Consider the following 22,806-nt stretch of genomic DNA (forward strand, 5'->3'; position numbering starts at 1 on the left):
ACATTAAGGGGAGGGGGCAGTCTGTTGGGCTTGCCTCAAAAACAAAAAAAGAATTTAAGTGAAAGCAAAGACTAATTCCAACTTTTATACAAACTATAAAGCATACCATTTCAACCTTCATATGCCATTTTCTTCATCTGTTAATCGTATGCTTTCTGAACAGAATTATATAGTCCTAAGCATTCTCTCTGAAATCTTTTTCATAATCTACAGAAAAAAAAAATGATATCTGCTTACCTTTAAGAGAAATTTGACTAGGATGAATATTTACTTTCTATCAACCCTAAATGCTGATACAATTATTTCTGAATAAAGTTAGTTACATATCAAAGTCAGGTCTCTTTATGAATACAAGTTTTGTTAAGAAATCTTTAAAAACATGAAAGATGATCAGATGATATACATCCTACTTGCTTTTATGAAGGATAAAAGAACAAGTAGATGAAGGGCAAGCTAAAACAAAGTCCTTTCATATGTACCAGCAAGACCTAAGGCATTACTCCATTACTCACAGAATGCTCTGCACACACTTGCTAACTCCAGCCCAAGTTCCTTACTCTCCAGACTCTATGCCTCCCCTGCCCAGCACTCCCCTGCCCTGTCCTCCACACAGGTTGGACATTAATGTCTCCTTGAATAAAATCTCCTTCCTTTCAGTGTATGGATTTATCAGAAGTCCACTCTAAGAGATGTGTCCCCAGCAGTCAATGCCAGGCTTGGCTTCTATCTAGAAGAACAGGAACAAAGTAGCTAGAAGAAACTCAATTACATGTGATTCTTTACTTTTTCTAGGGACCCTGTGTGAGATTTTAAAAAGGCAGGGCACTGGCCAGTAAGCAATGCTTGAACCCTAGTTCAGCTGTCACCCAGCTTTGCTCACACATTCAAAAGGTACTGAGAGCACACCAGGGAGCAGACATTCTGCAGGACATTGACTACATCAGAGTCATGAAGACACACAAGGTGCCTACCATTGCTGAGCTCAAATCCACAGAGTAGCTGCTGCCCCACCTGCTACATGAAGGTGCCAGACCCCATCCTCACTGAAGCTCCTTCATGTGGTTGGCTGTACAGCTCTGAGCAGCTGTGAATGGGCACAGCTTCCCCAGGGCTCCACATCATCACTAAAAGCAGCCATGGTAGGTGAGTGTCTCCAATTACCTTATGCAGCCACAGAGGAAGGTTTCCAGTCTCACTCTGTAAGGAGCCCTTCTGCTGCACAGCAGCCCAGCAGTATGAATCCACGAAGGCAGCCTGGCGCCAGGAGAAAGAACTTGGGGAGAAACAGCTTATCTGGGTACCTGAGAACCAAAGAGGATAGTTCTGAATGAGTGAAAAGACAGGTGTCCATTCCCTTCCCACCTCCTCCCCCGCCCCACTGCCTCACAAGCTCAAGCGTCATTTAAGTCTTTAAACCATCTTCTTAAACTGTGAGTTGAAATTCCATAAGGGGTTAGGAAAGATGGCTTAGCAACTAAGGTACTTGCCTGCAAAGCCTAAAGACCCAAGTTCAGTTTCCTAGAACCCAGGTAAGCCAGATGTACATGGTAGCACATGACCCTGGTGTACCCATTCTCTCTCTCTCTCTTAAATAAGTAAATTTTAAAAAATCCTGTAAGATGATTTGATATAGGGTTGCAAAAATGTGGCAATAGTAAACAGTTTCTGAACATGCAATGACCAGAAATTCATTCAAAATCAAGTATGTTCCCAAGTGTTTCTGGCAGTGCTCACGTGGGTTGCATCGTGCGACTTCGCTGTGGCCTTGGTCCTGACCACACAGCTTGTGCACTCTGCACTGTGCATGCCACAGTACCATGCCATGCTAACAAGCACTGCCTGAAGTATGTTGGCTCAGTTCAAGACTGCTTCGTTATGACTTGCAGTGTTCTTACTACACATACAAAATGTTCTGATTTATAGAAGCATGACAGCAGGCTGGAGCAATGGCTTAATGGTTAAGGCACTTGCCTGCAAAGCCAAAAGACCCATGTTCAATTCCACAGGATACATGTAGGCCAGATGCACAAGGTGGCACATGAGTCTGGTTTTTTTCCAGTGGCTGGAGACCCTGGCATGCCCATTCATATTCTCATATTCCCCTCCACTCTCTCTCTCCCCCCCCTTTCAAATAACAAAAATTAAAAAAAATAGAAGCATGATGGTTTAAGGACCTTTAATGTTTTCCAACCACTACTCCTTAGCATTTATGTATCAAATTAGTGTATCTTTGGATTGTATTGTGTTACATAAAGAAGTACATACATCTATTTATTATATAAATTTGCACCTATTTATTTAGAATTTTTTAATCTTTATTTGAGAGAGAGAGAGAGAGAGAGAGAGACAGCAAGTGAGAGAGAATTGGTGCACCAGAGCCTCAGACACTAGATTGAACTCCAGATGCTTGCACCACCTCGTGGACATGCCTCACCTTTGTGCTTCTGGCTTATGTGGGATCTTGATTTCTATGTTTATTTCACATACCTATACAAAATACATGTAGGTTTATGTAAACATTTCTTGGCTGGACAGGAGCTTTGGTAGGTAAAATTGAAGAAGCCTGATCTAAGTCATGGAGCACCATAACAGGAGGTGGAGATAATGTGAGGAAGGAACTAAGAAGACACATATAAAATCATATTAAAACTGAATTCTGGCTCGGTGTGATGGTGCACGCCTTTAATCCCAGCACTTGGGAGGTAGAAGTAGGAGGATCACCATGAGTTCGAGGCCATCATGAGACTACAGAGTGAATTCCAAGTCAACCTGAGCTACAGTGAGACCCTACCTCAAAAAAACAAAAACAAAACAAAAAAACTGAATACTGGTGGGTGGGCCTGGGTGATGGCACAGTAGGTAAGAGTGCGTGCAGCATAAGCCTCATGACTGGAGTTCAGATCCCAGAACCCATGGGTGGCAGTACATTCTCGCTGCTGGGACAAAATATTTGATCAGAAGCAGCTTCTGGGAGAAGAGAGTTTATTTCAGAATTTCAGAGTAGTGGGGAAGCTTCATCAGGGTGGAGAGCAGCTTGGCTCTCATATCCACATCACAGAGAGAACAGTAAGAGTGAGCCAGCTCTGCACAACAGGCCAGACAAATCAATCCCAAGGGTCACCCCCAGTGGCACACCTCCTCCAGCAAGGCTTTACCTCCCAAAGGCTCCACAAGCTGGGACTAATAGGAACATATATATATACATATACATACACACACACACACACACACATATATATATATATATTATATATATATATACATATACATATATATCCCTATATATAAATATGTAATTTTTATTTATTTGTTATTTACATATACATTCCTATATTAAAATATATATAATTTTTATTTATTTTAAGAGAGAGAGAGAGAGAAAGAAGCAGATAGATACACAGAGAGAATGGACACACAGGACCTTCAGCCACTGCAAATGAACTCCAGATGCATGTGCATCTGGGTCCTGGGGAACTGAACCTGGGTCCTTTGGCTTTTGGGCAACCACTCTAGCTGCTACAACATCCCTCTAGCCCCTAGTAGGAGATTTAATTTCAAACACTTGAAGCTGTAGGGGACATTTCCCATTCAAACCACCACAACTTGTAAAGCTGGACAGAAGAATTACCATAAACATCAGTAATCCCAATGAGCCTACAGAAATGAAAGGTGGAGTCAGGAGAATCACTAAGCTCACAAGCCAGCTAGCCTGGCTTTCCCAGTGGCAATCAATAAGGAAGACCCTTTCTCAAACGAGGAGGAAGATGACAAGCACCCTAAAGGTTGCCCTCTGATCTCCACGTGCATGCGCGCACGTACACACACACACACACACACACACACAAGAACATTGGAAAGGTACATTTGGCTAACACTGGTCATGCCAGCAGCTTCAGTCCTATGAAGGACGAGGTCTTTTGAAAGCAGTACAACTACCATGAAAAGAACAGGGGACAGGCAGGCAGGGAACCAGAGCCCAACATGTTCAGAGCTGGCCCTCCAAAATTTGGAGAAAGTTGTGGGAAGAAAGGCAGAGCCCACAGATTGGCAGTCAATGAGGGGAGCTAATATAGAAAGGTAGACTTTTTCAGAAGAAAAACTAACAAAGAACATTTGGCCTGAAGAAGAGATGTTTGTAGGAACATAATAATAGATCACTGAAGGAAAAATCAGTCCATTTTTCATCTCCTCTAAGAAAAAAAAAAAAGAAGAAGAAGACAATCCCAGACTGTGTGGCCTGGTGGCTTATACCTGGAAGAAGACTGCTCAAGAGCAGCAGCCTCCCAACAGGAGATGGGCTGGGAAGACCTAGGTCTCAGTTGGGTCTTCTGTGAGTGGCTCTTCTGGCTTTCTTTGCAGCAAACTAGAGTGTGGCACCCTGCAAATGCTGCTGCTATGTGGGCTGAACTTATACATGGCAGAAACACCACTTTTGGAATCAATATGACCTTGGGGCTCAGGGCATACCTGTGTCCTCCTTGCTCACTGCATGGACAGGGACTGGCACTAAACAGGCTCTGGCCTAGTCTACTCTACTGCCCAATCAACCATGCATGGGTGTGTTGTCACAGCTGCTGCCCCCACCCCCCACCCCCCACCCCCCAGGCACACTCTCTCCCACATCCTACTCTTCATGGGAGTGCTAAGTGCCTGGGCTCTGATATGAGTTGTATTTAAACCTCACTCTGCCACAAAGCTGGATGACTCAGAGCTGGTGAGTCTCTTAAGCGTCCAAAGCCCAGGTCTCTAATGGAAATGACATTAACAACATTTTGTCCACAATGTTGTTGTGGTATTTTGTATTAGAAGTTCCCCCATGAACTCATGTGTTCTGAATGCTTGGCTCCCAGCTGATGGCCATTTGGGAGGCAGAGTCTAGCTGAAGGTATGTTGTTGGAATGGACTTGAGGGTGTTACAGCCAGCTCCCCTTTGCTAGAGTTTGGCTCACTCTCCTGCTGCTGTTTTCCACCTGCCACGGCAGAGGTGATGTCCAGGCTCTGCTCATACCATCCTTCCCTGGCCATCATGAAGCTTCTCCTCAAGACTGTAGGCCAAAATAAAAATTACTCCTCTCAGCTGCTTTTGATCGGGTGCTGTGCCCCAGCAACGATAAGGTAACTCCAATAGGTGTGTAGACTGGGAAAGCAAAGACAAAGTCCCAAGAGCATTACTTTAGTACCTGCTTCCTGCTAGTCAGTAAGTGCTCACTCCATTTTGCTAGACTAAATAACAAGATGATTCTTCTGAAATTGCTCTAAAGACAGAGTCATACCTGCCATTCTCCCTTCTAATTCTAAGGAGAGAGGATGAGACAGTAGGAAAACACTGAGCCAGACTTCCTAGACCCTGACATATGAAAGACCTCAGAGGGTTACCTTGTCCTGGCCTACATACTACTACAGAGAAGGATGTTAGATGAGAATGTTGTTAGCTGGGTAGACTTTTGTGACGGGAGGGAAGGCATGGTTGAGGTCTGAAGCATCCCTTCTTCCTCAGTGGGTGTCTTCACATCCAGACCTCAGGAAAGGACTTCACAATAAGACCTTGGTTGGTCACTATCTATCACATAGTGTTCCAAAAGGACAATTCTTGACATCCAGTGATGAATTAATATAAGTTAGGGATGAGTATGTTGTTTCCAGGTCCCCTCTGACTCTTACCCCATTAGCCTAAGATCTTGCATTTTACACAATAGAGAGTATTCAAGACACACAGATCTCAGGACTCCCCTCCTCACACTGCTCTTGTATCCCTGTGACCTTGCTGATACTTCCAAGGTCATTTCCTACCAAGGCACATGTGTGCAGCAACAATACACCAAAGGGATGGAAAGCCCCTGGGTTGCAAATGGATGGCTCTGGAAAATCTGTTGGTCAGCTGCTTGCATGGGAACATCTCTCCAAACACTCATGAAAATGAACAGTGCTGTCGGGAGGTTCTGATAACCTGCCTGGCTGTGAGTGGTACTTGGATATCTTCCTCAGAGTGCACACGTCTCCTGGAGGAGAAGATGCTTCAAGCTCTGTCTTAGGGTCTCAGGGACCTTCTCCAAGGAAGTGACAGAAACTCTTGGTGCAGGAAGAAAAAAAAGGCTAGACATTTTGTATCAGACCTTTTTCAAAAGAGGAAGAAGAGAAAACTGCAAACTATAGACCGAGGACATGCTGAGCTCCTGGGATGCATCTCACCTCTGGACTGACAACTGCACACAGTCCGCAGGACTGAGCACACACCAGTCCTCTCAATCATGTCTTATCTAAACCAAATGGGGAGAAACCGGAGCCCACCATGGATCAGTCACTCCCCAACTACTTCTCCACACCCCTCTCTGGACCGGTCACTCCAGCAAGGCCCACAGGGAGAGGTCCCCACTGAGGTCTGGCTGGACAAGGATGGCCTCTGGAAGTGGTTCCTCTAAGTAACTAGGAAGGGGAGAGCTTCTTGGAAAGGGTCGAGAACAACCTGGGAAATGAAGCAAATGGGGCCTCAGTGCTGGGTGTTCTCCACACAAGAATAGGAAATGAGTCAAGGAAGTCAAGAGCCAGGTCCAGGCTGATGTAGGATCAAGAGAGGAATGCTAGGGAGATGGCTCCATGGTTAAAAGTGCTTGCTCTGAAGGCCTGCCACCCGGACTCTGCATACCCATCATTCATTTAAAGCCAGACGTGCAGTGGCCCACATCTGCAATCACAACATGACTATGGCAATTGGGAGGTGGATCAGGACAATCATGAAGCTCACAGGCCAGCCAGTCTGGCCTTCCCTGTCTCACACAAAGTGGAAGGAGGACCAACACCCTGAAGTTACCCTCTGACTTCTACCAGAGTGCCAGGGCACGTGCATGCCTATATACACATACACACATCATAACACACCCATACACACACAAATCATTAAAACATTTTAAAGAAAGGTAAGTTAAAGAGAGGGCTATAGCAGGGTCATGGGGGATGAGGGGGCAGAATGGGTACAAACTTGGCTGTGCTGCCCTACATCCTTCCCCTGGTGACAGTGAGCGTGACTTAGAGATGCCTTCTGGGGTAGTTAGGCACTGCTGTGGGCTTGAGGAACTTGGGACCACAGCCACCTGATTCATATTTCCAAATGGACTTTTGAGGCAGGCAAGCATAGTGAACAGCTTAGCAGTAGGTGACTCTACTTGGCTTTGGCAGTAAATGCACCCCCTTTCTCCCAATGCACCAAGCAACATGTAAGTGATGTAGAAAAGCCCTTCCAACAACTGAATTAGTCCCTCTCTTCCCCCTAGAAGTCTTTAGGAATACCTCTTTTGTGATCAGCTTCCACTCATATATGTTCTAAAATACATCCAGGATCAGGAAATGGAGCAAGGCCTAGTTTGGGTGCACATGAAGTAAGGCAAGCAGTCTTCCTTCTAGGGATAATCCCTATTTACCATCTTATGCCTATGAATAACTGGAGATACATATAACAGATGCATCATGGGAAAGGACATGCATAATAGAGGACACACCTTGGGAGGTAAGAGACAATTTCCCCTATTACTGGTGATGTCACCTACATTGTTCATCTGGGTGTTGCCTGCTAGCTCTTCCTACTGTAAAAGTGACTTGTCTGTTGTGAAGTAAGGACTGTGAGGAGCTTGGAGACTATGAACATTGTGTTACGTACATGCCGCACTCCTCTTCAGCTGGCCCTAGCCTTTTCTCTTTCGTGGTAAGACAAATCATGTGCGTGCCCTGGTTCATTTACATCTGAGCCAATGTGACTCCCATACTAGGTGGATATCACTCCTGTCAACGCTCACCACGTACACAGAATCCCCTCTGAAACAGAAGAGACAGCACTTATTCTCTGAACACTACTGTGAGATAGCAACTTGATGTCCCCACAGGCTCATTTTAGATTCTTTTCTTCTCTTTTCCTTTCCTTTCCTTTCTTTCTTTCTTTTTGGTTTTTTGAGGTAGGATCTTGCTGTAGCCCAGGCTGACCTGGAATTCACTATGTAGCCTCAAGATGGCCTTGAACTTATGGTGATCCTCCTACCTCAGCTTCCTAAGAAATGGAATTAAAGGTATGTGCTACCACGCCCAGCTTAATTTTGGATTCTTATTCCCCAGCTGACAGTGCTATGGGGGGTGGCTAAGTAACCTTTAGGAGGTAGGGATCAGCTGGTGGAAGTAAGTAGGTCATTAGGACAGGTTATAGTTCAGGCATCTAGTCTGGGCCACTTTTTGTTGTTCACCACCATATGGATAGCTACAACCACGTGCTCCCATTGCCACACACTGAACCACTCCATTATGCCATCCCTACTACCATAGACTGCAATCCCTCTGAAAACGTGAGCCAAATAAATTTCTTTAAGGTGTTTCTATCAGGTATTTTGGTCGTAGCAACATAAAAAGTAACTAACACATGTCCCAACCAAGAAAATAAAGCTTTGAATTAGCTATCATTAGTCCCATTTTACAGATGAGAAAATTGAGGGTTAGGGAGGTTAAATGAGTCAACTAATACTCTGCCAGGCTGTAATTCAAACCTGAGTGTGGATCTATACTTTTTTTCCCAGCATCATGGCATGCTGGCAATGATTGGCCAGTAACCAAGGAGGAGAAAAAAACAGAGACAGATCAGGACTGGGTAGTAGGGAGATAATTTGACCCTGCTGAACACAAGGATGGCTAATACAACACAGAAATGGTAAACTCAATCTTGCAGCAGCCTTGCCTGAGCCTGAGACCCAAGTTATAAGAAGGTGTCATGAAAAACTAGAGTCAGGGCTGGGGGCAGCTTGGCAGTTAAACGTGTCTGCTTGCAAGCCTGCCAACCCAAGTTCCATCCTTCTCAGCGCCCACACAAAGCTGCGCTCAAAGTAGCAGTGCACACACCTTCCCAACTCACCTACAGCAATAAAAGAGACAGACATACAGAGACAGGAGAATCAAGAAGCTTACAAGCAGCATATCAAGAGAGACCCTCTCTCCAAAGAAGGTGAAACACACCAAGGTTGTCCTCTGACCTCCACATGCATGATGTGGTGTACATGCACACCCTCCCCCCCCAAACACTATAACACATACACGAATAATAAAAACACAAAAAAATTCAAAAACAAAACTACAGAACTAACAAGATCTATGAACAACTGCTGCTGTGTACAGACCTTACCCAGAGTCCAAAAGACCATCCACAGGGTGGTGGGCACTGTTTGTGTAGTCTATTTCCATGTGATGGGGACAAGAGGCTGTACCCACTGAAGGACAGATGAGATAAAATGAACAGTATCATCAAAAATGTCACAACAGGAGTAAGAGCCAGGAAATAAATGCGGAAGTGGCCTATAATCATCATTGTTCCTCTACAGCAACTGTGTTTGGCTCTGGGGTTTGTATTGTTGGAGGGTAGTGGGAGAAACTGGGCACAGTCCCAAGATAGACATGACAAATGGCGCTGCCAAGAAGCAGTGTGGGGGTGGGGGAGAGCCGAAGGAAAATATTAATGAAACAGACCATGTAAGGCCAAAGGACAACTCCTGATAGCTTGCCTTTAAATCCAATTGTTAGAATGACATCAAATTACATGAAATAGGGCTGGGGAAATGGCTTAGCCGTTAACACATTTGCCTGCGAAGCTTAGGGACCCCAGTTCGATTCCCAAGGACACACATAAGCCAGATGCACAAAGGGGCACATGCATCTGGAGTTTGTTTGCAGTAGCTAGAGGTCCTGGCGTGTCCATTCTCTCTCTCTCTCTCTCTCTCTGTCTGCCTCCCCCCCCCCCCAAGTAAATAAATAAAATATATTTTTTAATTACATGAAGTCCACACAGATAGGGAGCAGACTCTGGCCTAAAGCTGGCTGGGAATGTGGCTCAGTTGGGAGGATGCTTGCCTAGCATACACAAGGCCCTAGGTTTAATACCCAGCACAGCATAAACCAGACATGGTAGTACAAGCCTGTAATCCCAGCACTTGGGAGATAGAGATAGGAGGATCAGGAGTTCAAGGTCAGTCAGCCTGGTCTACCTGAGACCCTATAAAAAAAAAAGGCTAGGCAAGGTGGTGCATGCCTTTAATCCCAGAACTCTGGAGGCAGAGGTAGCAGAATCACTGTGAGTTCAAGACCACCCTGAGACTACATAGTGAATTCCAGATCAGCCTGGCTAGTGTGAAACCCTACCTTGAAAAACCAAAAAGGAAAAAAGTAAAGGGAAACAAAGGAGTAAAGAAAGGGAGGGGGAAGTGGGAGAAGGAGAAGAGAGGGGGAGGGAAGGAGAGGAAAAAGGGGAAAGAAGAAAGGAAAGGCAGATGGGTGGGAGGAATGCACAAGCAAACAATAACAATAAATAAATAAAGGGGGAATCAACTAAGTCTTGTGGAAAAGATTCTAGAGCCCTCTTTCCTCACTGTTGCTTTAAAAAGACCCCATTATATTCAGCAGGCACTGAGTTTTCTTTTACTTCTTGGCAACTTACGTAATTTTTCTCATTTGTAAAGTTTCATAAAATTCCTTCAAGCATTGAAGGAAATGTGTGCCACAGGCCTGGGCATACAGCAATAACCCAGGAAATGGTAGCTAATATTTTTATTCCTGCATTGGGCAGCAGGTCATGGAGTCACAGGCTGCATTTTCTTCAATGCACATTTGCTTATTTTAATTTCCCATTTATTTAAAAGTTTTCTTATTTTATCTTTTAAGACTCTGCAACAAATGTGTCAAGAAAGTGAGCCTTGAAAAGGGTGGATCTAAGATCTTATAAGACCTCAGCCTGAAGCTAGATTCCCTTGCACTGAGTCCTTCCACACCCTTTCTCTCTCAAAGATGCCTAAGAATGTTATCTTTGTGGTTCCTAGAACAAAGAAACCCTTCTGCGGAGAAGGCCTTGAGCATCTTGACTGTGGACTGAATCAAAGATTAGTGACTCTCACAAAAGGAGAAAGAAAAAAAAAAGCAAAACAAAACAAAACAGTTAGAGCAGCAACTGTTAGCTTTATGTAGAAAAACGGGTCAGGAGACATCTCTGCAAATACAAAGACATTCTGAATACAGTATCATGAGATTCCCATGTCAGAGGCTGACATTAAAATGACAAAAACTCTTTTTTAAGAAGCCTCAATTAAGAAAAGAGACTTCCACACCTGTCATCAGAACAGGGTTCTTACTACCACAGTACCTTTGTGCTGAGTGCACACCAGCCAGAGCCCTGGAAGTGTGCCTGCCAAGGGCTCCATTCCCAGGTCCATATGAGGCAACAGAACAGGGTCTCCTGAAGCCACGGTGCACAGCAGCACTGAGTACACTCATAAGCATTTCCTGGGCACACGCTATGCAGTCTGCACTTGATCTTAGCCAAAAGGCCAAGAAGCGGGCTGGAGAGATGGCTTAGTGGTTAAGCACTTGCCTGTGAAGCCTAAGGACCCCGGTTCGAGGCTTGGTTCCCCAGGTCCCATGTTAGCCAGATGCACAAGGGGGCGCACGCGTCTGGAGTTCATTTGCAGAGGCTGGAAGCCCTGGCGCGCCCATTCTCTCTCTCCCCCTCTATCTGTCTTTCTCCCTGTGTCTGTCGCTCTCAAATAAATAAATAAATAAATAAATAAATAAATAAATAAATAAATAAATAATTTTTAAAAAAAAAGGCCGAGAAGCGATCAGGCTATGCAGTCTGTACCATGTGGGATGCAGGGACTCAAAGGTAAACGAGGTTTAGGCCAATGCCCTCCCAGGGCTTCCAGTCCAGTGGAAGAAATCCCTGGACAATAGAAAAGAGGGAAATTTTAGGGGTATGGCAAAGGAAAGAAAACCCTCATTCCAGACCCTGGGAGACAGTTTGACCCTTTAGCAAAACTGGTAGAATCAAAATTTGTCTACAGTGATAGACCTTGTCTTCCTAAAGACATCTCTAACAAGGATGTTAAAAACAATAAATCAGGTTGGAAAGATGGCTTAGAAATTAAGGTGCTTGCCTGCAAAGCCTAAGGACACATGTTTGAGTCTCCAGATCCCATGTTAACCAGACACACAAAGGTGAGGCAAGGTCACACATGCCCACTAGGTGGCAGAAGCATCTGGAGTTTAATTACAGTGGTTGAGGCCCTGGCATACCAATTCCCTCTTTCTCTCTCTCTTTCTAAAACATTTAGAAAAACATCATGGTTACTTAGTGTGGTAGTTTGATTCAGGTGTCCCCATAAACTTATGTGTTCTGAAGGCTTGATCCTCAGCTGATGGCAATTTGGGAACTGGAACCTTGTTAGAGGTGTGTTATTGGGGGCAGACTTATGGGTGTCATCGCCAGCTTCCCCTTGCCAGTGTTTGGCACACTCTCCTGTTGCTGTTATCCACCTGATGTTGGCCAGCAGGTGTTATCCAGCCTCTGCTCATTCCTCATTTTCCTCTGCCATCACAGAGATTCCCCTCCAGTCCATAAGCCAAAATAAACCTTTTTCTCCCACAAGCTGCTTTGGTCAGGTGCTTTCTGCTGGGAATATAGGTAACTGCAACACTTAGGGTCAGAATATTTATGAACCTAACTTTAACTGTGTTAGCACTCCTTTTCCATCCTACATTTAAACACTGCACCTCATAAAACCACTACAGTTTCATTTACAAAAGGACATTCATAGAAGTATATTTTCATTTTATTTTTAAACTTTACATTTTGAGCTTTAATATTTTGGTTTTGTCATAAATGACATCCTTTAAGCAATGTAACCTAGAAAGACATGTGATCAATCACATGTAGATATATATCTATAAAGTAGCCCGCAGCCTTGTCTTGAATGTGTACTTTCATTCCCCACTCTCTGCCCAGGTTATAAACTAAAGTGTGTACTCTCCCTTATCTTAAAATAGTACTAACGAGTCATTTCAGTGTTTAGTTAAGAGTCGTTTTGGACAGGGTGTAGACCGCTGTGCCTGGAGCAGGGTCTAGCTGGAGATTCAGACATGGGCATGCTGGGTCACATGCAGCCTTGATTTGATGAGCAGGGGTAAGGAGAGCGAGCTCAGCGGGATGAGTGGCATGCATCTGTGTGTTCTAGCACCTTGCACTAAAATCCACGCACTCAACATTTCTGCTCACCAGCTGGGCTGCAATGCTGGGCTAAGGTGAGGTGATCTGTAACTTCAGTCCATGGCCCCTCACCAGCAGGGATCAGTGGAGTGGGGATGTGGCCCCATGGCTGCAGCCTCTGAGCTAGGGTATAAGCTTGCTGCCCTCCACCTTCCATCCCTTACACACAACAAAATGTGCCGGGTGAGAACTCAGATTGCGGAAGGTCAGCTGCACTCCAGCCCGGCTATGTGATCCCAAACATTACTTGGCCCCTACAGAACCCTGTCCCTCATTTGTCAAAGTGTCATATGTAGCAGAACTAGGGGCATGCCTGAACCTAGTGTTTCCTAGCTTCTAGAATGTTTCGGGCTTCACACGTGCAAATTCACTAAGTTCTTACCATTCTGTGACCCCAATGAGTGGGAGGAAGCGGGGGCTACAGCCTTACAGTGAACGTGGAAGTCCCAGGGTCAAACCACAGCAATGTGTTCCCAAACTTAGGTCTTAATCACTACATATTTCACACAGCCTCTCAAAAAAGGATTAGGGTTCCAGTGGAGATGCCTTCTGGTCATATATGGACTGCCCAGCTAACTCTTGCTATTGGAAATAAAGATCCTAACAATGTTCTTTCGCTCCTTAAAAAGGGATATTTTCAGCTCCATTATTCACTTGACTGTGTAAAACACTAAAAACAAACGGAGAACATCAAGGCTGAGGGAGTTTATAGAAGAGGAATGAAACCTTATTAAGAAAAAAAAATGTTAGGACCATCAGCACTGGCCATTCCTCGCTCCAAGGAAACTGGGGCTGGGAGAGTAAGTCCACTCCCCATCACCCAGGCTCATCTGAACAGAGCCAGAGAGCCCAATGAGTGGCTCCGAGCAGGAGTGGGAGCTGGAGAGAAGCCTGAGCCTGAGCTTGCTTCTCAGGCGGCTTGCAGGAGTGCACCCCACCGTCAGCTGTACACAGGGTGTTTCCCTTCTGACGCCAGGCCAGCGTTACCAAGCATAGACAGGCCTCTTGCTGTGGATTCCCTCATTCGAGGAGTCCTACCCCCTGCTTTGCAAATGAGCAGCCTGGTGTAGTCAGAGGACAGAGGTTACAAGTCCCCAGTCCAGGGTACATGGGAGGAGAAGCAGCCTTTCCACAGAGGACTGGGCTGTGGGCGAGATCGCAGGCCTAGGATAACCAAGTGTGAAGCAGACATTAGTGCTTGAGGGAAGACATTCTCATATTTCCTAAGAAACTGTATCACAGTTTCACCAGCTGACTAAATGGAAACAGGAAACACGGCTCAGACGTGAGACATCTTTTTTTTTTTTTTAATTAAACCTTTTAGCTTAAAAAAACAAAGAAGAGTTTGGGGCTGGAGAGATGGCTCAGAGGCTAAACATGCTTGCTTCCAAAGCCTGATGGCCCACGGTTCAATTCCCCAGTACCCACGTAAAGCCAGATGCACAAAGTGGCACATGTGTCTGGAGTTTGTTTGCAGGGGCAGGAAGTCATACCATGCCCATTCTCTCTCTCAACTCCATCTCAAATAAATAATAATAATAAATTAACAAAAAGAGTTTAGCCAAGTGTAGTGGACAGGCCTGTGACCACTTGGGAGACAGAGAAAAAGAGGCAGCACTTGGGAGGACTGTAATTTTGAGGTTGGCACTGGGCTACATACCAAAACATTGTCTCCAAACACACACAGCAAGAGAGAGACAGAGACAGAGAGAGAGAGAGAAAGAGAGAGAGAGAGAAGAAAAAGGAGGAGGAGGAAAGAGGGAAGGAAGAGAGAGGGAAAAGGAAAAGGAGGTGGAGAATGAGCTCTGAGGGATGGGGGAGGTTTCCTAAGCCAAGGATAGCAAGGTGAGAGAATGACACACCCCAGGCCAGAAGGAAAAGGTATCCTACGGAATGGAAAAGGCAGTCTCCAGATAGTGCCAAGAGTGGCAGCCAGAGTCCAGAAATATGTCTTGTGAAACCCCAGGGTCAACAGGGAACTACAAACTAAGACCCAGATGCACTACTTCAAGGGTAAGAACAGAAGTCCTAAACTGAGTGTTCTGCATTAGTGAGGAGGCAGGGAAAGAGACTGTTCGTTACGCAAGTGAGGGGTGGAGGGAAAACGGAGACTCTGAAGGGATTCTGAAAGTAAAGCACACTTTTGGACCCTCTGACTTCAAGTTCTAAGCTGTAGGTCGGCTCCAGAGCACTGGTCCTCCAAGTACAGCTTGGTGATCTCAGAAGAAAATGAGACCCTTTTTTACAAGGACACTAATTCATGGCCTTTCTGTTTCCATTTTCTTATGCATATATAAAGTGAGTTTCCCAAAGGTTACTAGCCAAGAATATTAACATGATGAATGATAAGCAGATAGAAAAATCCAAGGGTCTTCTATAAAGATTCAAAAATGGAAAACAATACCATTAGTCATGTTTCTGATGTTACTTTTCATAAAAATTATATGTGCCATGTAACAGTCATATTGCTATTAGTTAAAATAAGCAAATACTTTTAAAATGTCTCAGTTGTAATTTCAAGTAAAACAGCAATAGATATAAGTGACAAACAAAACCTTTTTTGGAATTTTGAAGAATATAAAGGGCATTTGAGATGAAAATACTTTAGAACCACTACCCTAGACAAATGTTTATGCACAAAGGACACTCAAGAATGCTTAGTGGACCACTGCCTGTAGGACAAAAAAGTGGAATGAATGCTGCATCTAACATAGCAACTAAGTGAACTGAGGCATAGTCTCCCTGTGGAAAGGTGCATCCTACTTAAAATTTTTTTTTAAAGAAGCAGATCAGCAGGCACCAACATGAAGACATTTTCAAGCATATTAAATAAATGAGCAAAGTGCAAAATAGCACACATAGTGTGTTCAGTTTAAATTTTATAATGTTAAGGGCTGGAGGGATGGCTTAGCAGTTAAGCGCTTGCCTGTGAAGCCTAAGGACCCCAGTTCGAGGCTTGATTCCCCAGGACCCATGTTAGCCAGAGGCACAAGGGGGCGCACGTGTCTGGAGTTCGTTTGCAGTGGCTGGAGGCCCTGGCATGCCCATTCTCTCTCTCTCTCTGTCTGTCTGTCGCCCTCAAATAAATAAACAAAAATAAATTTTATAATGTTAAGATGCTAATGAGATTTTTCCATAGGAACACAAGTGTCAAAGAATTCACTACACAGAGTAGATACCTCTGTTGAAGAGATTGAGATGAGAGTGTGTCTAAAAACAAAAACAAAGACCCAGGGCTTCAATTTCCCCTTCATTGTCTGACCTGTACCACAGATTAAGACAGAGACATATAGGCCAAAGAATGACCTTTTATCAATTAAAGTTAACCTGATGTTCTATAGCTATTTCCTTCCCCAAGTGGCTGGGAAGGCTCACCAAACACTTCTTCTTGAGATTATATAATTAGTCGGTATTGTGGGGAGTCTCTTCCACAGTGCATGGAACACCAGTGACTCAGCTCTTATGTGTCACCACCCAAAGCTGGGGTGGGGCTTTTCTATGGCACAGCTGCCTTTGAGTCACCCATGCTCCTTGTAAGTAAACTCACTACTTCACCAAGCCAGACCAGGGCACCTTCCTGGGGTGAAGAGACGCTTGTTCACTTCTCCCCCAGAAAGTCGTACACCTGGGCAATTCCCTCCACTACACAGCAGCAGTACAGTGGAGGGACCTGCCAGCTGGGGCGCCTGCAGGGGACACGTTAGGACAGTCTCACAGCACCTGTACAAGAGAGATTGAAGCTGAGGCACCGAGGCCATGTACAGACTAGTCAGCCTTCATACCAAAACCTTCACCTTCTGCCACACCACTCTGCAAACTGTAATTTTCTCTCAAAGCATCACAACCTTAATTGACTCATCCAAAAAGTTAGCAACAGCTACACACAAAACACGGGGGAAGAAGCAGGTAACTTGAATGAAGCCCCAATATGCAGAAATAAGTCCTTCTGGTAACTATCAAAAATAAAAATAAGCCAGGTGTGGTGGGGCACGCCTTTAATCCCAGCACTCAGGAGGCTGAGGTAGGAGGACTGCTGTGAGTTCGAGGCCACCCTGAGACTACATAGTGAATTGCAGGTCAGCCTGAGCTAGAGTGAAACCCTACCTTAAAAAGCCTAAATAAATAAATAGAAATGTAAAGATCCTGCTGTTATCAGTCCTTGCTGTAAGTCAATAGTATTGGTATTTAATATACTATCAGGAATGCATCTAAGTTTTAGACATGGCCATTGAAGCCCAGCACATCAGTCACTTCCACTACCAAGCTTTAGTTCCCTCATCATGACTCCAACATTTTTTGATGCTGAATGAGGAAATTCATTTAATTAAATAGGGAGACTCTAACCTCTAGTTCCCTTTTTTGTTTTTTTCCAGTGCTGAGTATTGAACTTAGTGCCTTGGGCTTACTAGGCAAGCGCCCATTCCCTAAGCTCAAAACCAGCTCCCTCTAACCTCTAGAAACAAACTACGATAAGAGCAGTAAAGAATGGTTGGCTGCTTTATAGAAGTAATATATTTACAAGCAGAATAATACAAATGTTCCTCAAAAAGATTTATCTACCCAAGAGTTAAGTTATCTGGTCAGGAAGTCATTGTAGATCAGTGGGTGTAAGGCCTGGGTGCCCCTGCAAATGAAAATCTTGACATCCCATTAAAAGCAAAACAGATTGAAGTTGTAAATGCTAAATAAAGTCCCTGAAGACAAGTAGAAAAAAAACAAATATTCATCTTCTAGAACGATGGGATTAATAAGCGTTGAAAAATTAAAAATGTTTCGTATTTTTTATGAGAGCGAGCGAGAGAGAGAGTTGGTGCACGAGGGCCTCCAACCACTGCAATCAAACTGCAGGTGCATGCAGCATCGTGTGCACATGTGAGAGCTTGCGGGCTTGTGCCACCTTGTGCATCTGGCTTATGTGGGATCTGGAGAATCGAACATGGGTCCTTAGGCTTCACAGAGAAGTATGCCTTAACCCTTAAGCCATCTCTCTAGTCTTAAAATATGTATTTTTGACCAAAAAACATTTGTTGAAACATCTCATAAAACTCAGACTTGCTGCTCCAGTCGGACAGGACCTGAGATCAACCCCCTGCAACCACATATAAAGCCAAGCATGGCCACAAACACCTATAACCTCAGTCCTGTTGGGGCAGAAACGGAGATCTCTGGGGTTCACTGGTCAGACAGTCTGACCAAAACTGGGCTCAGTGGATGACAGCCTCCAGGAAACAATGTGGTAGAGCAATAGAGGGCACCCGGCATTCTCCTCAGGTCTCCACATACGTGCTCACAGGACATGGACATAAACACACACGTACACATTACACAGACATACATCATATACATACACCAAAATATAGAACTTACCATAAAAATCTCCAAAGGTAACTGAATTTTGGCATTGTAGATATTTTCTTTTATAGTAGTTTGATTTTTATAGTAATATTTTTATTCATTCTCATCATTACTAAATGTTTGCTTATAATGATTCTACTTGCATACACTTCACTGAATGTCTATTTAGTATCAAGTTTCCAGAACCTATGGTCCCTGCCTTCATAAAGTAGGGAGACAGGACTCAAGAAATAATTATACAATTAACCACCTACTTGCAACTTGTGGAGTTAGGAATGGAGTACACAGGATGTCTTGAGAATACCTTGAGAAAAACTAACTAAAAGTCAAAAGTTTACCCCACAGACAGGTCACTCCTTTCTTAAGCCCAGGAGCACATCTAAACATGCCTTCTGCACTTCTGACAGTCGCATTTGGAGGGAGTCACAGTTGAGCATGCACAAGGCAGTGTCCTATTTGCTTGAAATAAGACCTCAGGAATGCAAAGTCACCCTGGAAAATGATTTCATCTTCCTGGAAATAGATACTGTTCCCATCTTTGCCTTCAATGCTGGGGTAAGGGAAGCATTTGCAAAGATGTGTTGCACCTAAGATATATGTGGAAGAGTAGAAGTTTGAAGGATTTTAAGTATCTATCACTAGAGGTCTGCTCAGATGACTTGTGATGAGAACACACTGTGCCATGGAGGGGACATCTATGTGATGACATCAAAAGTTTCCTATAGCATTCTGAGTGGGAAAGAGCAAATTACTATGACATGACCCAGTCTGCTTAAGACATATGTGCAGTCTGCCTCTCCACTGCAGCAGGCTTCCACGTACACCCTTGCACTGATCCCAGGAATTTGCACTAGAAACACTCCATATCCAATTGCTCTGCTATACCTCGCTTCCAAGGCCCAGATCCTGTATTGTAGGTGTGACTGACACTCCCCTGCCACAGAACAGCACGGTAGACACCTGGCTCAGTCAGCACCAGATAATGCCAAAAGCTATCGCCTTTCGTTCATTCAACAAATGTTTGTAGAGTAGCCTCAGTGTGCTGTGCAATACTCTAGCTTCTAGGGATCAATAAAGGATGAAATACACCTTTAAATCCAGCATTCTGGAGGCAGAGGTAGGAGGATCACTGTGAGTTCAAGGCCAGCTGGGACTACCGAGTGCCAGGTCAGCCTGTGCTAGAGTGAGACCCCATCTCAAATAAATAAATAAATAAACAAATAACCTAGTGAGTGAGGCAGACACTGGACTATAACACAATGAGGAAAGTGTGACCATGAGAATGTTCTAGACAACAGAGAGGAAAGGCCAGGAGAGGGACAAGAGAACTGTGCTTGGAGCTGACCCTGTCAACACACTCCAGGGCTGTCTTCACTGGCTAGTGTGGTGAGCAGAGTGTTTATTCCACTTCTATGACTCCACTCTCTTGGACTGTTAGGATTCTTTTTTCTCTCTTTCCTTTTTTGTTCTTGGCTGAGAGCACAAAGCTAAAATATAAAAATTTTAACTATTTGGGGATGGAGAGATAGCTCAGTGTATAAAACATCTGCCACACAAGTACGGGTACCTGAGTTCAGATTCCAGCACCCACATAAAGCAGGACACTGTAGCTGCTGTCTGAAATCCCAGTGCACCTACAGCAGGAAGGCAGAAGAATCTAACAGAAGCTCGTGGGCCAGCTAGTCTGGGAGTGATGAACAATGAGAGGCACTGCTTCAAATGAGGTAGAAGGACTGACCCAAAACTTGTCCTTTGACCTCCACATGCATGCTGTGGCATGTACTAATACACATGAAAATGCACATACACCTATACACATATGCGTATACATGACATAATCTCACTGTATCCACTGTATATTAATGCATGTACCTCTCCCTCCTTTCTCTTGCAAGGAAACCAAGTCTCTTGCATCTCTCCCTCCTTTCTAAAGTCTTTCTCCCCAGTTTTACACAAGCGCTCAGTCTCATAGGACTTCTCAGGGCTGTTGGCTTCATCCCACAAGCTTGACCTCCCCTTTGAACTCTGACCCTTTAGAAGTCATGGGGTCTGCCTGAGAGTTCTTCAACCCAGCACCTGCCAACCAGGTACTCGGTCACTCCTGTCTTGTCCCAGAATTACACATTGCTGCATGATATCACCTGCTAGCAAATCATTCTAGTACCTAGCTGGATGGGAAATTCCTACTGTGCAACAAAAGGACCATGTCTCACAATCCTTTTGCTTCCCCCTCTACGCACAGCTGTGCTCAGCAAACAGCATAAGCTCAGGTCTTTCCTGGCTGAACCCACTCCCACAGCCCCAAGTGCCTCCCAGACAGCACATTTCTTTGGAACTATATATGTAGGGAACTACTGATGCAGGTGCCTGTGGAGCCACCTAGGAGGTGAACTTTGGTCATGAAGAATGACCAGCTCCTTTTTCTTGGCCCTATGGCTCCACAGTCCCCACCAGATGTCTAAGATGCTTCTCTAGGACAGGAAAAATGCCTCTCTTATTTGCAGATCCTTAATGCCGGCTGCTTGGTTTAGCACACTGCTGAAAGTCACACAGCATCTGCAAAGGCAGAGGCTATCATCTCCAGGACCCGTGTGACTTAGTGGTTTTCCTTTCAGCCTGAAGTTGTAATTCCCTGTCATCTCCAAGGCAAAGGAAACCCCATGTCAACACTTGCCTAAGAGCAAGAGAAACTGAAAGCTCACTTTCCATCACGACTTTGGCAACTTCCTGCCAGAACAAGCAACTCGGTGCTGCAGATGTCAGGATTACACTCGCTGTCCCTCTTTTCTAACCAAGTCTTTCCTCAGTTGCTGTTTCCTTCAATACCTCCAGCCTCCAATTGCAAGGCCCATAGCCTTGAAAACAAGTCCAACCTCTGTTCTAGATGTTTTGTGAAAATCTGGGCACCCAGGTGATTCCTACTGCTTCGTAGTGCTCACTCAGAAATATCTCTCTCTCTTTGACCCAGCCAAGTTTAAGTCCTCGAGTAATGCCCCAGTTCATGGCATTACCTTTCCCAGCTCCACTCGCTCCTTTCTTCATATCTAGATCCCACGTGCCACCAGGACACCATGACTTATTAGTTGCTGTTGTCAAGCAGTCTGTCCTCCACTCAATCAATAGCTTCCTATCCTGGTATTCTCAATCTGTGTTGTTCGTTTTTGATCTGACCCAGGCCCACACGGCTCTCTGATGTCAGGACCCAGAGGAACCCTCCTGCCTTGGCTAGCACAGCCTGTGTGTCTTCCCATCTGAGAGCATGGAACCTCCTCCTTGGCAATGCCTCATCTCATCTATGCTTATCCATGCCCCGTTCACCCTCTCTTGCACAGGGGTTCACCACCAGAACTACCTAGCACCCCTTCACTACCTTTCTGTGATTCACACACAGTCTCTCCTGTGCTGAAAGTCAGAACACCTAGGAAGACCAACCAATCAGCCACACAATCAAATGAGAGTTTACATGAAGGGGGCTAGTTAATTTCTCATCCAGGGCAAGGAGTCCAGGAGGAGGAGGAGCTTTCTGCCACCACCACATACAGTTCTCCACATCACTCACAGAAGTAACGTTATCAACTGAATATAGCGGCACACACTTTTTATGGGGCACTTGCCTTTAGATCCTCCATTTACATTCAGGGACGTCTTTGTTACAAATTTTAGGTGACTGCCCAAATACCAGAGGGGGGTGGAGTGGAAAGAGGAGATGTTGGCTGTTCTTGGCGAATCTGATAGTAAGGGTGTCAGCCAAAAGGATGGAATGCAAACTACAAGCCACAGTCCAAATAGTGGGGCGCAGAGGACAAAAGAACTAAAGAGCAGAATGCGAGCCGAGACAAAAGGAGTACAAAGGATGCTCATTGGCGAGGAAGGCTTCAGGCTGTGAAACTGGGACCACCTTTCCACCAAGCCTCACGCCCAAAGCTGCAACAACTATGATTACGAAGGGCGTGCTGAGATCCGGGCGGTCTGCAAAGCAATCGCCCCTCGTCTGGCTCGGCCAGCCTCAGCCAACACCCGCCCAGCCCGGCCGGCGCGGCCCGCGCGGGGCTCACCGATGGAGATCTCCTGCGCGAAGGCCAGCGAGATGAGCAGCAGCGGCAGCCCCACAGCGATGCACGTGACCATCTTGTCCACCGCCAGCTCCAGCCGCAGCCCCTTGAACTTGGCCTCGGTGGGCTCCTTCAGCAAGAAGTCCGAGAACACGTACTCGGTGGCCAGGTGGGCGATGGCCATGGCTACCGAGCACGAGAGGCCAGGCCCAGGTACCACGGGCAGCCGGGGCGCCGCGCCGCGCCGCGCCTTCCCGGTCACCGGCCCGGCCCGCGGCTTCCGCTTTCCCTCGGCTGGTTCCCAGGAAGATCCGCACCCCACCCCGCGCGGTGGCCGCGCCGCGC

The 22,806-nt window shown here is 45.4% G+C and overlaps 1 protein-coding gene across 1 annotated transcript in view; it reads right to left on the reverse strand.

Moving 5' to 3' along the window:
• The window catches only part of Panx1 (pannexin 1), a 41,642-nt gene extending 18,943 nt beyond the window's left edge, over window positions 1-22,699 (reverse strand). Inside the window, exons 1-2 of the mRNA XM_004661930.2 lie at window positions 22,465-22,699; window positions 1,162-1,301 (exon numbers count right to left, since the gene is read on the reverse strand). Coding sequence (XP_004661987.2) covers window positions 1,162-1,301; window positions 22,465-22,645 — 321 coding nt within the window. The 5' untranslated portion in view covers window positions 22,646-22,699. The remainder of the gene's footprint in view (window positions 1-1,161; window positions 1,302-22,464) is intronic.
• Window positions 22,700-22,806: the final 107 nt, after the last annotated feature.

The sequence above is a fragment of the Jaculus jaculus genome, chromosome 3 (assembly GCF_020740685.1).
Source record: "Jaculus jaculus isolate mJacJac1 chromosome 3, mJacJac1.mat.Y.cur, whole genome shotgun sequence".
Classification (NCBI taxonomy): Eukaryota; Metazoa; Chordata; class Mammalia; order Rodentia; family Dipodidae; genus Jaculus; species Jaculus jaculus.